General features: G+C 35.9%; 1 protein-coding gene across 1 annotated transcript in view; it reads left to right on the forward strand.

The window, feature by feature from the left end:
- Positions 1–4,349: 4,349 nt before the first annotated feature.
- The window catches only part of LOC126499565 (60S ribosomal protein L34-like), a 38,411-nt gene continuing 24,816 nt past the window's right edge, over positions 4,350–17,944 (forward strand). Inside the window, exon 1 of the mRNA XM_050138824.1 lies at positions 4,350–4,699. Within this exon, the coding sequence (XP_049994781.1) occupies positions 4,350–4,699 (350 nt within the window). The remainder of the gene's footprint in view (positions 4,700–17,944) is intronic.

Raw genomic sequence — 17,944 nt, forward strand, 5'->3', positions numbered from 1 at the left:
GAAGTCTGGCTAAAGCATAATTAACTGACTCATATCTGATATTGAATTATACTAACATTGATTTATAATGTAATAGAAACAGGATCTGTTTTAATTTAATATTAACTTTAACTTCCTAAGTATGGTGACAAGCACTAGAAAATATATTTTGAAGTACCCAATATGATACTTCTAATGATACTTAAATTTTGTTTCCTACGTTGATTTTAATGGTGCTGAGGTGTTAAAGACTTGAAACAAAGTTTTCTTTTCCTTTATGTAGTCTCCATACTGGATTGACTTTGAATTATTCATGGTTTAGTGGAGGAAGCAGAAATAAACACACAGGTGTCAGTAAGCATTTCTCAATGACCAAAGAAGTTACTGAGCAAAAATTCTCAATTATAATTTGAATAAATTAGTATTACTTTTAATCTTTCAAGAATGAAGATTCTTAATATTGGGAACAATTTACAGAGTGGACTGTTCAGTGGATTTAGGTTTAATGCCTAGAAAAGATGATAATTTCTAATTTTCAACACAGGCCTGATTGCACTTTCATAAATCTCCTATTTTAGTCATCTCAGATCCTAATAGCAGGGAGCTTTAATAGGCTGAAGAGTCCTAATTTCGGTTCTTACAATCCAGATTGTAGTGTATTTTTGTTTTAATATCTTCTTAAAATTTAATTTTATTCCTATCTGCCCTCATTTTTTTCATGCCTAGGCCCCTTAGACTTTGCCAATTTACATATTCGAATTAATGTACCAAATAATGTTTGAAAGTCTAATCATATTAAATGCCTTTAAACCCAACACTTCTCCTAACTAGTTAGACCTTACTAATTAACCTATGTGATAAAAATTTTATGCTGCCTAACTACTAAGTTGCCTCTTGGGGTCAATGGACCAACTGGTTCCCTTAAAAAAGCCGAGTGCTGAGGCAGGGTGATATTCATGAAGTTAGAGATCCATGGTACTTTTCGATAGTCTCATCTTCTACTTACACAAAATTCCACTCATTATAGAATATACTGAAGGAATAAAGATTAAGAGTCGACACACTTGAGATAAGGATTTTTATTCAATTTTCTTACCTAAGAGTAACATTCTGCCAAAACCAAGGTTGTCAATGACTGAGGAATGATTAATTTGTGACATAGGTACAATTATTTTAATAGAGACAGAAATATAGAAACACCCCAGGTAGTTTTGAGCCCAAGAAAAGAGAAACAATTCTCAGCTACATAACATCTCAAAAGACAAATCTTTTCAACACATAAAAAAACATGAGTAGCATAGTGCCAGCCTGTTATGAAACAAAGAAGGACATGCTGAAATTGTGGGCGCACTATAAAGATCACAGAGTGCATTTTTGAATTGCATGTACATGGAATTGTCAGTTACTGATAGGCCATTGTGATCAACTGAAGCAATTAAATAATACTAATTACATAGTATAAGTCTCAGAAAATACACTGTTTCTCAGCACTGAGTGATGGCGTGGTGTGGGTTTCTGTGTGTGTATGTGTGTGTGTACGTGTGTGTGTGCACGTGTGCACACTCAATATAGACAAGCATTTGTGTTACTGCAAACCAAAAATTAGCTATGTAGCCAAGAACTGCTACGATATGAACGGTCAATTCTTTTTCTCTAAAAGGGAGCTATCCTTTATCAATCCTTAGACTTACTTCATCTTTATTGACTATTTATCCTTTACCATATGATATAAGCCTTCATACCAGAGAATGCACAGAAAGGAATTTGGAACAATGACACTTGCCCACCTATTTCAATAGACAGGAATTGACACTACTTGTGTTGTTATCATCCCAGAAATACTTGACAGTCACGCTTTTAAAAATCACAGCACTTCAAGATTTCTGAACCGGGATCTAAAGGAGAACACTCAAGGTTCAATAGTGCATCATTCTTATGCTAATTGCACAGAAATCCTTACATACTAAATTCTTTATTTGCTTCTTTTAGTCTAAAAACACAGCAACCTTTGTACTTATCTGTACAAGTTTTCAAGAGTTCTTCATTGTTGTGTAATCAAGGTTTATGGTACAGAAATGCTGACCTTCTTGCTTTGATGGTGTAGCTTTGTAGTGTTTGTGGGTAAGCGTGGATGTGTATGTGTGTGTGTGTGTGTATACATGCATGTGCATGTTAAAAACAAGGTTACAGACCTCTTTTACAATTTGTGATATAGTTCTGAAAGAAATGTTGCAATGTTAGCTAAGTGGGCTGCCACCATGATAATTTCAACAGAGTGATTAATAGGACATTACAACTGCTGTTACAAGAGATGTAGTAAAATAAAAAGAATGGTGTACTGGTTACTCTAAAATTAAAAACAGAAAATCACAGTAATTATTACATAACTATTATATCCACTTGGCAAATAAAAATTCTTTAACATTGAACATTTTCCAGAAACCAAAGAACATCTGGACTAAAACTACTTATTGAATATACCATCTTTTTGTAATTAATAATATGCGTTTTCTAAAATTAGTAACACAAAGGTTTGTTATCCAGAATTTACAGTTGAAATTAGCAGATATTGCTGGAATAGTTACATAAGTCGATCATTGTGTCATTAAAACCTGGGCATTCTCATAGTCTGAGTTTTTTATGGTAGTTGTATATATTACAGATAGCAGTAATATATTTAGAAGATTTCACTAGCTTTTAAAACTTCATGTGCAATCATTACTACTATACGAATAGAAATTAAGTTATTATAACATGCCAAAATTGAGTATAAAATGAACTAAAACTAATAATTCCATTGAGAATGTCATGAGCCATATTATGCTAAATCTCTAGTGAGCTGGCTTTTCATTAGGGTTGGGCATAAATATCTTCACTGTTGATCATCCCACCATCAATTTAGATATAAAGTTTATCCAAGAGTTGCTAAGTAGTTAAAATCCTGACTTAGATTTTCAGAGTGTTTTTAATAACCAGGCTGTGGTTTCATTTTTATCGGAGTATTTATAAGTTAAAGCATGTCTCCCCTCAAACATCTGATTCCTTCTCTTTTCTATAGAAGCTGATTTGCATACCTTTTATCTAAATACAACAGTCAGTGTGTAGGCAAGGATTTCATGATTTGGGTGAACTCCAGAAATTGTGAATCTTAGATCTGGGTCTTATGAAGTAAAAAGTTAAATAATTTGTCTTATATAGTATTGGAAAAAGAACAGAAAAACAGGAGAAACTAGGAATAATTAGCAGGCATTGTTTTTTACAAGCAGTTTTGAACCTGAGTCCAGGAAATGCCCTTTCATTGAGGTTCTGAGAAAAGTCACTTCCCCTCTAAACTCCAGGTCTGTCTCTTGGGAATTTTTCCTCCCCCATCATTCTTTGTGGCAGAATATAAAGAATTAGTTGAATGACACATTCTCTCAAAACCAAACCAAACAAACAAACAGAATCCTAGTTACTTATAAAATTAAAAGTGAAGAATTATTTAAGAGAATCTTTGACCTCAATGATCCAAGGTAGACTTGCCTTTTTGCTGACATAATTCTATTTTGTAGGGTTAAGAGGTTTTTTTTTTTTTTTCATATACTTTTGAAGCTCAGTTTTTGAAGTTCAGTTTCCGACCATCAACTTACATAACACTTTCCATAAGTGTCTCTTCTGATTCATTTGAATGAATTTTTGGTAATCCAAGTCTAGTAAAAAGATTTCTTTAATTGTTCTTCCACTACTTTTGACTGTCTGAATGGTGTGCTTGTCATTTAAAAGGCCTTATACTCAACAAATATTGTATACATTTTAACAAGGGGTTCAAAAGCCACACCTTCAGGGAATCTTCTATTCTGGGATGCTTTATAATGATATTTCTAAATTATATCTTTAATTATGTCTGCATAACTTAGGTGTATGAGTGTGTGTTTAACAAATATTTGTTAAATTATTATAGGTTCTGGGATAAAAATATGGACTTTACAGGGCATAAGGTAAGTTGATCTGAAAGCATTAAGGCCCATAGATTTAAAAGAACTTAAAAATAGAGAATAATGCTACAGTACTTTGAGCTAAAAGCAAGAGAATCCATCCCAAGACATTATAGGAGAGACCAAAACTATACTGGCTAATTTTATGTCAACTTGACACATTGAATAAATATTTTCCTAAGGTTCAGCAGGCAAGACTGTAGAACATTTTCTTCCTTAGTGACTGATGGGGGAAGGCTGAGCACATTGTGGGTGGGGTCATCTCTGGGATGGTAATCCTGGGTTCTATAAGAAAGCAGGCTAAGCAAGCCACGATGAACAAGGCAGTAAGTAGCACTCCTCCCCTGGCCTCTGCATAAGATCCTTTTCCTCTTCCGGTGCTTAGAGGCACTCAGAATGGTCCAGCGTTTGACATACCGTCGTAGGCTCTCCTCCAACACAGCCTCCAACAAAACTAGGCTGCCTCGAACCCCTGGCAACAGGATTGTTTACCTTTACACCAAGAAGGTTGGAAAAGCACCTAAATCAGCGTACGGTGTATGCCCAGGCCGACTCCGAGGGGTTCGTGCTGTGAGACCGAAAGTCCTCATGAGATTGTCGAAGACAAAGAAGCATGTCAGCCGGGCCTATGGTGGCTCCATGTATGCCAAGTGTGGCCGTGACAGGATCAAGCGGGCTTTCCTTATTGAGGAGCAGAAAATTGTTGTGAAAGTGTTGAAGTGCGACTTTTTAAATAAAAGGTCAAGGCTTAAAAAAAAAAAAAGGAAAAAACCAAAAAGATCCTGCCTCTAGGTTCCTGTTCTATTTGAGTTCCTGCTCTGACTTCCATCAGTGATAACTTTTACCTAGAAGTATAAGCTGAAATAAACCCTTTCCTCCATCCTCGATTTGCTTTTTGGTGTTTCATCAGAGCAATAGTAACACTGAGTAAGACACCCCACCTGTCCCTTTCAAATTTCTCTGATTCCTTCTTTACTTGGTAAACCTTCCCCTTGGACATTTAGTCTCCTTGTTTCAAGATGTCTTTTTCATAACCCTGACATGTGCTCATAATGTTGCTGTAAAAATTCTGTGCATAGCCGGGCGATGGTGGTGCACGCCTTTAATCCCAGCACTCAGGAGGCAGAGGCAGGCGGATCTCTGTGAGTTAGAGACCAGCCTGGTCTACAGAGCTAGTTCCAGGACAGGCTCCAAAGCCACAGAGAAACCCTGTCTCAAAAAAAGAAATCTGTGCATACAAGCCCTCTTTCAGCCTCTTCATCCAAGTTACCATTCATTTTCCTTTAATATGAACCCTCCAATATTCATTGTCCTTATTGCCTGTGCTTAACGGTTTTACTTCTTCAAGTGTCTTACTTTTTAACTTCTTTTACAATATATCTTATCAAATCCCTTTCTCATTTCTCCTTACTCAACCAACTTTGTTTCGTTTTTATCTCATTTAAAATATGAAATCAAACAAAACAAAAAATGTGCATGCACATATGTGTATATGTATGTGTGCATGCATGTATACACACACACACATACAGAGGGGGGAGAGAGAGAGAGAGTCTTTTTTGTGTTAAGTAGCTACTTTTAAACAAAAGGCCTGTCCAGGACTGTGATTGATGTACCTACTGACAATCCTTTGAGGAAAATGAAGTTTTCCTTTCGTAGATGCTATTGATTGTAAATAGAGTCTTCATTAGGGGTAAGACTTTGCGCCTACTTCTTTTCCATACTGGGTTTTTGCCAAACTTGAATTTATACAGGTCTTGTGCTTACTGTCACACTCTCTGTGTTTTCATACATGCCTCCACTTAGAAAATGGCATTTCCTTGGCGTCCTCCACCATCTCTGACTCTTTCTCCTCCACCTCTGCATAGATCCCTGAGCCTCGAGGGGAAGGGTGTGATAATAATATACCATTTAGAGCCAAATACTCCAAAAACTCTCACTCTCTGCACATTGTCCAAAGTGCTTGTTTAATTGTTTGTAATTGTATAATTACCATTTACTACAAGAAGAAGCTTCTCTAATGAGGACTGAGTAAATCACTAGGCTATGGGTATAGCAATATATTATTAGGAATAATTTTATTATTATGTTCATTTAGCAGAACAAATTTAGGACTGAAGTTAATGAAATAGAAATAAACAAAAACAATATAAACAGACACAATTTCAAGCTGTTGAAAATAGTCTGACTTAATCCAATTTTAAACTGTCTGTAGGTCTATTTAAATTTTAATTAAGGGTATCTGAAAAATCATAAGGAATCAAATTACTATTTATTTATCTAGTGATACATATAATACACATAAATATATGTGCATACATACACAAATATAGTTTAAACAAAATTATTCCGCTTGAACCAAGCAATAGGCTTTTATATTTTATCTAAAAACAGCAAAAAAAAAAAAAAAAAAAAAAAAAAACGGTACCAGACCAGAGAAATTCCCATCAAGTTGTTAGTCAAGGAAGTCCAACAGGTTCAGCGAAGAACATAGGATATTGGTATTGTACTTGGTTGCCTGCTAAAGGTTTATGGTAAGTTCCTAAATCCCTCTCTTCCCATTGCTCAATATACAATCCCCCAATCTGATCCCCAGCTAGGTGGTAGACCTTTTTTCCAATTCCCGTGGCTAAATAAGCAGATCCTAGTGGTATACTCTGCATTCCTCCCTTCCGTCAACACCTTCAAACACCTAGCCTAAGCGAGTATCAGCTTCCAGTGTCCAGACATACATTTTACCTGAAATTCCCAATGATCACACATATCAGGTCCACAGAAAATTTTCTAAAAGGCAGCACACATCTATTATACCCTCTTAAAATCCAGAGAGAAAACAAGAAACTGAGGAAAACACACTCAACGAACAAAGACAAGACCAGATATTACACCTGGACCTATAATCATCCCATCCACATAAGCCTAGATGCAAGCATAAAAATACCATGATTAGCAGTCACAACCACATGTCTCCTCTAGAGGCCAGCAACCCTACCACAGCAGGCCCTGGCAATATTTCAACACAGCTGAAACATAAGAAAAAGACCTAAAGACCACCTGTTGAAGATGACAGCACTCCTTAAAAAGGAAATAGACAAATCCCTTAAAGAAAGCAAGGGGAAAAAAACAAACAGTTGAAGGAAATAAACAAAATAGTTCAAGTTCTGAATTTGCAAATAAAATCATTGAAGAAATCCAATACTGAGGGAAACCTGGAAACGAAACACTTAGGACCTGAACTGACATCTCAGAGGCAAGCTTCACTAACAGAAGAGGTAGAAGATTGCATTCCCACCAGCAATGGATGATGGTACCACTTCCTCCACAACCTCTCCAGCAAAGGCTATCATTGGTGTTTTTGATTTTAGACATTCTGACAGGTGTAAGATGATATCTCAAAGTTGTTTTGATTTGCATTTCCCTGATCGCTAAGGAGGTTGAGCATAACCTTAAGTGTCTTTAGGCCATTTGAACTTCTTCTGTTGAGAATTCTCTGTTCAAATCAGTGCCCCATTTTTTAATTGGGTTAATTAGCATTTTAAAGTCTAGTTTCTTGAGTTCTCTATATATTTTGGAGATCAGACTGAGCAAGGAAGTCAGGACCACAAGGGGTGCACCCACCCACTTAGACAGTGGGGCTGATCTATTGGGAGCTCACCAAGGCCAGCTGGACTGTGACTGAAAAAGCATGGGATAAAACCGGACTCTCTGAACATGGCGAACAATGAGAGCTGATGAGAAGCCAAGGACAATGGCAGGGGTTTTGATCCTACTTCATGTTCTGGCTTTGTGGGAGCCTAGCCAGTTTGGATGTTCACCTTCCTAGACATGGACGGAGGGGGGAGGACCTTGGACTTTCCACAGGGCAGGAAACTCTGACTGCTCTTCAGACTGGAGAGGGGGAGAGGAGAGGGGGGAGAGGGAGAGAGGTGGGAGGAGGGGGAGGGAAATGGAAGGCTGGGAGGAAGCAGAAACTTTTTTTTTCTTTTTCTCAATAAAAAATTTTAAAAAAGAGAGAAAAAAAGAAGAGGTAGAAGAGAGAATCTAAGCATTGGAAATACAAAATAAAAATTGCATCAGTCCAAGAAAATATTAAATCTAAAAACACAAAAGGCATTCAAAAATCTGGAAAACAATGAAAAAAAAACAAATTTTAGAATAATATTGACTAGAGGAATAAGAAGAATTCCAGGTCAAAAGCCCAGAAAATACCTTTAACAAAATCATAGAAAAAAATCCTTAACCTAAATATGAAGGTACCTATAAATGTACAAGAAACAAACAAAATGGCAAATACACAGAACTAAGGAGAAATAAGTTCTCTTGGCAGATATTAATGAAGATACTAAGTATATAGAAGAGTGTTTAAAACCAAAAATCATATAAATCAAATCTAGAAAAATTACAATGATTTCTCAGTGGAGATGCTAAAAGCCAGAAGGGGGTATGGACAGATGTGCGGCAAACTCTAAGTGATGACAGATGCCATCCCAGACTACTATACTCAGAAAAAAACTTCCAATCACCGTAGATGGAGAAAATAAGACATTCCATGATAAGTCAGATTTGAGCAATATTTCTCTACAAATATACGCTTACTGAGTTACTAGAAGGAAAAGCCCAACCTAAGGAGGTTAACTACAACCATGAGATAACAGATAAAAATAAATAAGTAAATAAATATATACATTTCTCAGAATGGCAAAATCAAAAAAAAAAGAAAGAAACACACAAACACACACACTACCACCACTACCATCAACAACAACAATATAACAAAAAAGGGATCAACAATCATTGGTTATTAGCATCATTCAAAATCAATGGTCTCAATTCCTTAATTAAAAATAAGACATAGACAAACAAAATTGATATGAAAACAGGGTCCATCCTTCAGCTGCATGCAAGAAACACACCCCAACATTGAGGATAGACATTGCCTCAGGGTAAAGGGTTGGAAAAAATATTCCAAATAAATGGACCTAGAAAGCAAACTGGTATAGTTGTTATAATACTTAGCAAAATCGACTTCAGACAAAATAATATTAGAAAAGATAGAGAAAGATACTACAAACTCATCAAAAGAAATATCTACCAAGACGACATTTCAAGTCTCATTATATTTATAATTGTTTACTCCAGAATTTAAATTTCTGAATGTTAAAATTATCCCACTTTTAACTTAAAATTTTTATATTAAGAAGATATAGGCTACATTAGCTTTCTGCTGCAGAGACATCTCCTTTGCTGATATTAGATCTTATAAAGGTAGGTTATTACCACAGTAGAGAAACCCTATTCCACAACTCAGAATTTAAGTGATCATTTATTTTATTTATGAATCTGTATATCAACTATGGTAAGTCTCATGAGAGTAAAAGACTTGTCATTAAAGCACAAGCATTATTTAATCTGCTGTTACTCCTTGTTGCTATTCTAAGATGAATGGGCTTGTACATTCTTATGGTACATTCTTATGGTAGCCAGAAGCACAGGATGGCAAGATCAGCTAGCCAAGCACAATTTATTATCTGCTCAACAGGGTTAGCAGACAGCTCACTGAAAAATCAAATTGTACCATCAAGCTCAAGATTAAGAGGTAGAGAAATTTATATGGCATAAAGATTTACAAAGTTAAATAACAGTGATGCAGCAAATATAAAGAAAAATGAAGAACTGGTGTACAAAGTATGATGTATTCCAGAAACTCTGTACCTTCCTGTCTTAGTTAATTTCCATTACACAGTGTAATTGGAGGAAGATTTATTCTGTTTTCTGATATCAAAGGTTTCAGTTCATGGATAATGATGAAAGTTCTAAGATGTTCAGGTCGGAAGGTCAGGCAAGATACTCCAGTGACAAATGACTATATTTACATAGTCATGCTACTGAAACTTCAATGACAGATGCCTGTCTGTTGGCAACAGCAAAGTACATGCCCAATGTTCAACCCTGCCTCACCAATTAGGCAAATCCTGATACTAACAATACTATGTGGCCAACTCAGACACATATATCCATGCTTGTAATATATATATATATATATATATATATATATATATATATATATATATGTAAAATGTGTGTGTGTGTGTGTGTGTGTACATGATGATACACTGACTAGAATTTTACAAGTTCTGAAAGGGTAAAATTGTATTATCAGCAACAAATTCCAGAATGTATATATTTGTATTCTAAAACTGTTCACCAAAATGAATGGGTAAGAGATGGATACAAGGACCTTGTTTACTGAGAGGTGTTGAACTTTGTGTCAAAGATGTCTCTGTTGGTATACTGATGTTAAAAATTTCCTTGTTGATTAATGTCAAATTAATAAGTACAGTGAAACAGCTAACTTATAACATCATTTTTATTTTAAGGCTTTATTCTTACCAAACTCTGGAAGAGGGAATAAATAAACTTTCTCAATTAAAATATCAGAGAACATTTAATTTGTAAGTCACTATTTATCCAATGATCATCAGCTTAATTGCTTGATTGCAAAACAGAAATAAATACATGGAAACACTACTCTCTCCCTTCTATTATCTCTGCTCTTGAAGGTGTAGCACGTTGTACAGAAACAACTATGGGAGTCATTACTGAGATGCAAGGACCTGAGACTCCACAGTCTATAGTCAAGTGGTCATGTAGGAGGAGAGGGAAAGTAGCAGCAAAAGGTGCCAGGATATTATGTAGCATTGGACATCATGGGGCCATTAAATATACATCTCTTTATGTTGTTTATACACTTGGTAATTGGTGGTTCATAGACTTAAACAGATACAAATCTGTTTTCTGTAATAAAAAGTATGATTTTTACCTGGTAAAGAACAAGAAGAATGTAGTTATCTTTTAAATGAATCTAAGAATCTCTCCACTCATGCAATAAATGCTTTTAAGAAATATTTAGTCCTCGAATTTGGTTAAAATATTGAAACCTGTAGTAAATTTATTAAGAAACACATTATTTCAAAGGATATTTGTATTAAAGTTGTCCTTCCAGACATTTAGCTAAAGAAATTAATAAATGTCGATTAATATACAATTACAACCATGTTTAAAACATTGTAAGAAATTTATTAAATTTTTGGTAATTTAATTGTAAAATTCTCAAATGTACACATTGTAGGTAATGATACCATGTTGTAATGTCAAAAAGCTGGACATCCTTCCAAAGAAACTGAACTTCAGGGCATCTGTGTCCAAATCAAATGAATCCCAACTGTCTTTTGGGATTTTTCCCTTAATTTCAAATTTCTCATTTCTAGAGACAAACAAGAAGAGTGGAAGAGACTCCCAGGGAGTAAAGTAGAAACAAGAACTAGGAACACTGGAAGGAAATGTTGTCATATATCTTTCATAATACTACACTTTTATAGCTCTGGAGCTTCCACATTAAGGAAAATTCTGAAACAGCAAAGTTAAGTTTTTACCTGATGTGTTAAGTCTTAATTACAGACATAGACATCTTAAATCAAGTCCAATTCCATTACATACAACCTATCGCTTCTTGAAAAAATCTCTTATGTTCAGTAAATCTAGATATATTTTCTCATTTAAGACATTATTGCATACTGTATGAAGCTGGGGAAAAAGATTAAATTATTTTATATGCCATGGCATTGTCCCATTACTTCATTAAAAAGCAACTGTGGAAGAAAATAACATCATTCTGCTCCTTGCATTTTTTCCATTTATTTTTTCCTTTCTCCTTTATCCATTCCACTCATCTTGTTCTTCTATTGTTTATCCACCTCTTTTGCATTCCCAGGATGATGGAAGTGTTCACAGACATCAGATATAACAATTATTGAACAGACACACAAAATTGAGCTGCAAACACAAGCACAGAAAGCAATACTCATCTGAGATGCAGAAACATGCACATAGGGCTTTTGAAAAATTAGATAGCATCTTACTATACAGCCCAGGCTGTCTTTAAATAAACTCAGAAATTCCTTCTTTGGCCCCTTGAATGTTGAGATTATAAGTATTAGGTATGGTGTCTGGCTTTGAGTATGTCTTAATGCCTATACAATTGGACTTTTCTTTATGGGTCTGTATATAACACTGGAACCGTACACCAGCAAACTCTTGAGAAACACCTTAGTGGATGGCTTAGCACTGCTTAGAAGTTCAGTGCACGTTCTTCTGTGTATAACACAGCTTAGGAAGAAATGTGCAACACTTAGAAGCCACTTGCTCTGATCTATTGCCTGTCTTTGTTCTAATTACCCTATTATTTAAGCAACTGAAGGCACACTTAGAAATAAATAAATAAATACCAAGCTGTGTGTCCAACACCCCAAGTATAAATCACAGCCAGCCACTGCCAACTCTTTCGCAATACTGGAGCTCAAGGGAAGCAAACATGTGTTTTTTTTGACACGGGGACCATAAACGCTGACATAATGGGGCTACGAGGAGAGCAACTACATCTTTCTACTTCACAGTATCCAGGACTGAGCCTGTGGGTAAAGGGATCTTTCTACCATGCTAGAAAAAATCCAAGGGCTTCACTTTTCAGGGCCAAATTGTCGGAAGGTAGGCAGGTCCTCACCTTTATATTATCGAGTTCTGCTGTCCGAGCTCAGGACTAAGGCCATCTTGGTTTTCCTTTTAAGAAGTACAGATGGTTTTTCCACAGGGCAGGGAACCCTGACTGCTCTTTGGACTGGAGAGGGAGGGGGAGAGGAGTGGTTGGGAGGGGAAGAAGGGTGGGAGGAGGGGGAGGGAAATGGGAGGCTTGGAGAAGGCAGAAACTTTTTTTTCTTTTTCTCAATAAAAAATTTAAAAAAAAAGAAAAAAAAGTACAGATGGTGAAATGAGAAGCCCCCAGTCTTCACCTTAGTGCCCCAAGCAGGCAGATGTGAAAACAAAAATGGGAGAGAGGAGGACTTCGGCTAGCCAGTGCTTTCCTCCTTCTAACCTCCTGCTCTAAGAACTCTCTGCTTACTGACTCGCCCATAGGTTATTTAGTAGGACTAAATCAAAATTAACAGAAAAAAAATGAGAACTATTTAATGCTTGCTGTTCTCCAGCAAGTTTTTGAAAATGTAAAAGTTGTATCAAATATTCCTTGCCTCTTCAATGCAAAAATGTTCTTGATTAAAGAAATGGAAATCTATTTTCTTTCACAAAAAGCACCTCCATCTTCACTCTTACCTAGCCTGCAGTTTCTGAGGATATTGGGATGAGGAGCAGAACAGTTTCAGTAGCTGATTCTCTATAGGTAACAGTATAAGATTCTGGTTTCTAAAATGTCTAGTTCTTTGGTCTCTGAAGAGAAGTTTCTGTTAGATCAACCTTCAATAAATACAAGCCTAAATCAGCTTCAACACAATAATAAACGTAAGGATCAGAAGGACCAAGATCCAACAGTAAAGAGAAATGCATTGAAGTATGGTGTATATTTCCTGCACAGTAAAGGGACAACGACTTAGGCGCCCAGGTTCTTGTGGGGCGTCATGAATTCGTGAGATAGGAACCCTAAAATGAGTGGAACCTAATAAGCTATCATCATGAAGAAAAAAAAATCACTTACATAAACAGAAAGTGCTGTGTTGAATTTTTCCTCTGAGTACTTGCCACACCCCAAGCCTCCAAAAGAATGATCAGGACCACAAGTCTAGAAATAGTGAAATAAGGAGAAAGCTGATGGGGCCTAGAAATCTGACTACAGATTAGAGAAATCAAATGGCAGCCAGAGCTCAAAAGAGAGAGAATGTACAAAAACCTCAGGCTTCTAAATGATGCCTTGGAAGATCTAGACTATAAATGTAAACCAATAGACTAGAAGAGAAATAGGCAACTTTCAAGTAACCCACTCTCAGCAGAATCAAATCATCTGCCCGTATCGTCTCTTCGACCAGAAGACACCCAAGTCATTATAAAGCCACAAAGAAGACAATGCATTTCAGGATCTCTGCACTGTACACAACGTAAAATTCTATAAAATGTTATTTGGCTTGCTGATGAGAAAGTTTTGACAAGTTCCAAGAACTTTATATGGATCCTATATAACTCATGCACAGAAACGTTGCTAAGATTGGCCTTCCCAATTAGATCTTTAACTGAGGATTATAGAGTTACTTTACATTTTATTGTTTCGTGAATATCCTAACAGTCCATTGCTTTGCTGTCACGCAACCACTCTAATCCTTTTGTTCATCTTTTCTCCGTGTTTTCCATGTCTCTGAAGTCTCTACTCACTTTTCTGTTTTCCAATTTCTTTGTTCAATAACAATGAAACACTCAGTGAGCTCAAGTCACACACTCAATGAGCCAGATCCTTATTCACACTCCCATTTTATTTTATTTTTTACACAACAAAGCTGAACCAAAGGTCATCAGTAGCCCACCCAGCATAGTAAAACCATGATCGAGCAAGGAAAGTCTGGTTACGGGATCCATAAACTTAATGTTCGGCTACATATCCACTCACAAAACATGAAGATAGTTTGAAACCAGCCTGGTCTACAGAGCTAGTTCCAGGACAGGCTCCAAAGCCACAGAGAAACCCTGTTTCGAAAAAAAAAAAAAAAAAAAAAAAAACACGACGATAAAAATTTTGTTTTATCCAACAAAGACAGAAGGAAAATATTTCAAAATATTAGAATATTTATTAATAATAATAATATTATTTAATATTTAATATTATTGTGTTTTGTAATCTGTACTTTTATATCTTTCTATTTCTTCTGTTACTTACATATACCCTTAAAAAAGATGAAAGTAAAAAATGGCAAAATATTCTTACCTACCAGCAGAAATTCCTGTAAATCATTTGGAATCCATGTCTATGGATGACATGGTTATTTTAGAATAAAGCAGGTATCTCTATTGTGCTTCATCCCACCCTAGGAAAATAAAATTTTGTAAGGATCCACAATTTTAGTTAAATGTGAGTTAGCTTGAACAGTTTATGAATATATTCTTTAATTTCCTCCCAGCAGGAAATAGTTCTTTTCCAAATTCACCAACCATTTCAAGATACTACCTTTTCACAAATTTTACTACAGGTAGCGATTTTCTCATTGTAGTTTAATGGACTGAGCAAATAGCTTTACTGCATAAACAATGTACTCCCCACACCGTTGAAACTGAATTAAAAGCAGAGGGGTGTAATGCTTCCCCTAAATGCAATTCTAACGCCCTTGAATGGCAACATATAGGTAAATCATTTTAATTTCCAGCTGCAACAGTGGTGAACATTTGGTAAAAACAAATGGTGCTTAGTAAGTTAAGCCATGAGGAAATTGAAAGGAGAGTTTAAAAGTCACTTAGTTAAACAATAAGCAAAATCTATCCACTTGAATAGCAGTAAAGGAAGTAAATTGCCTGGGCGTGAACTCACACAATGATGAGAGTCGTACTGCGTTCATCTAGAGGATTGATCGGAGACAGGGAGCTTGCGCACGTAGATCACTGAAGCAAAGCCCGTATTTGCAGCATTCGCTCATTAGACAGCTGCTGCTGTCGCTCAGTCCTACTGAGACTCACAGACTTTCTTCTTAGAGCTTGCATTGTGCAGGAGTCTGCAAGTCATTCGATTGGGACAGGCGAGGAAAAGGTTTTCCCGTGAAAGGTCTTGGTTACCAGCCCAAGCAGCCCGTTGCTTTCTGGATGGATTTGCACATGTGCTTTCAGCAAATCCGCATGTACATCTTTGTTTTCAAGGACCAAACAAGCCCAAAATAGGACCGAATTGTAAGCAGTCACAAAAGTTACATCTTGTGTATGTACACAAATTGTTTGCGCATTTAGTTACTCATAGTGTAATTTATTTCAGTTCACTAATCTAATGAAAGGAGTAAAAGTGCTTGAGGTACAGCGGAAACCTAGGTAAGTACTCACTTCTTTGAACACACAACACTTATTTCTTTTCCTTAAGTATTTCTAAGGATGTTTGGGTATCTTTTGGGGACTCATTGCCAAGAATCATGGCAGAATATTATATTTGCATAATAATCAAATTCTATTGTGGAATTATACACCCTGAATATTATTTCTAAGGAGAATATTTTAATAACAGTCTATGTTTTCTGTCTTTTCAGGGAAAATAACTTTAGAATAAAGCAGATTATTTCTTTTGTAAGATTATTTATTTTATTTTAAAGATTATAATACAATTACATCATTTCTCCTTTGCCCTCCTCATTCAAAATTCTTCCATATGCCCCTCCTTGGACTCTTTCAAATTCATGGCCTCATTTTTAAGTCATTGTACACTCTCCTATAACCTCTTCTTTATTTTTAACCTCCCGGTATGTGTGTGTCTCTGTGTGTCTGCTTGTGTGTGTCACATGTTTGCAGGAGTCCGGTAGAAAATGTCCATGTAGCTATAGTTACAAGAAGTTGTAAATCATTCAAAACATATGTTGAGAATCAAATTTATGTCCTATGGAGGGGCTGAAAGTACTCATAACTACTAAGCCATATTTCCAAACCCTGAGTGGGATTTTTAATACTGAATTTATGTATGTATGCCTATTTACACATTTTATTTTTGTGATAAGACTGGGATTCATCCATTTTTTTCATGGTGATTAATGTATTATTTTAAAAATATTTCAATGAATTTATTGTATCCTATGATATTTGTAATGGATATGCTACTAAGACATTTAAAATATTGTTGCAATAATATATTCATTTATTTGCAATAATTTTAGAATAAATATAAATTTAAATATGGTTGTTTCAAAACATAATCTATGCTTCTTCTTCTTTATGTAAGGCTAAAATGTCTTGGAAATTTACCAAATAATCTATCACAAAAATATAATGAGGAAAAAGTGTTGTGTACACAGGGGTTGGTATTGGATATTATCACAAAGAGAAAATGTACTAAAAAGAAGTCAAAGGAATATGCTAAACTGAAGAAAGAATTAAAAAATAACAGATATTTTCTAAGTTTTACACCCCTAATGCCATTAAATTAGCTTTGAGTTTCTCTTCAGAGCAGAAAGTCTTTTGATAAAATAGAATATATATCCAGAAAAGATTTTTTATGTAGGTAAAGCCATCTGGTCATTAATTTGCCTTGAAATTTCTTTGAGGTGCTAAGGGCAAGGCAACAGATGTCATCAGTGAACTGTGGAGAGACAATAATTTAACATATGAAGCACACCACAGAGAAAGAGAGAGAGTAAAGATAAAGCAAGAGGAATTCAAATGCCCTCACACTTTTAATCCAAACAAAAATTATTTGTTATTTTTTGAATTTTTATTATAAAATCGCTAAAAAATAGGAAACATCTATCAAATAGAAAAAGTCTATTAAAACAAAAAATGGGTCATATTTCTATTGACATGCAGACTATTACTCAAATTATAAGTGATGAAACCAAAGGCTGATCATTGTTAAGAATAATGCTATGTATCAATAACAACAAATAATGCAATATTTTATTATACTTTTAATAGCAGTGGGGTTTTTTTGGGTTTTTTTGGTGGGGGGGGGCTGGGAAGAAGTGTAACCCCAGATACATTAGTTGATATCTGGAAACATTCTGGGTTGTTATTACAAAGGGATAATACTGGCATCTAGGGGTAGCATCCAGGGATGCTGAGAAATATTTGTCAATCATCAAGACATTTGGACAGAAGAAATGTTCTAACCCAAAATATTAATGGCATCAAGATGAAGCAATCCTGAAACCTTCGCCAGACTCTGTTTCCCCAGAACCAGTTCCTCAGTCCCATCTCTAGCACTGCAGCAAAACAATAGCTGCAGGCCCCCTTCCCCATATCCCACCCTTCCCCTTGTTTCTGTTCATCCCAGGGACCATGCCCTGCTGGCCTACCTGTTCCCACCTGTCACCATGTCCCAGCCCAGAAGTTGGACAGGTCTATTCAGTCACAGACCATGCTTACCAGAAGACCAGCAGACTGCCATCTGACCTTATCTGCGCTCTCTCTCTCTCTCTCTCTCTCTCTCTCTCTCTCTCTCTCTCTCTCTCTCTCTCTGCCCCCCTCCTCCCCCCTCC

The sequence above is a fragment of the Alexandromys fortis genome, unplaced genomic scaffold, assembly GCF_014885135.2.
Source record: "Alexandromys fortis isolate MF-2015 unplaced genomic scaffold, M_Fortis_MF-2015_v1.1 scaffold_35, whole genome shotgun sequence".
NCBI classification, from domain to species: Eukaryota; Metazoa; Chordata; class Mammalia; order Rodentia; family Cricetidae; genus Alexandromys; species Alexandromys fortis.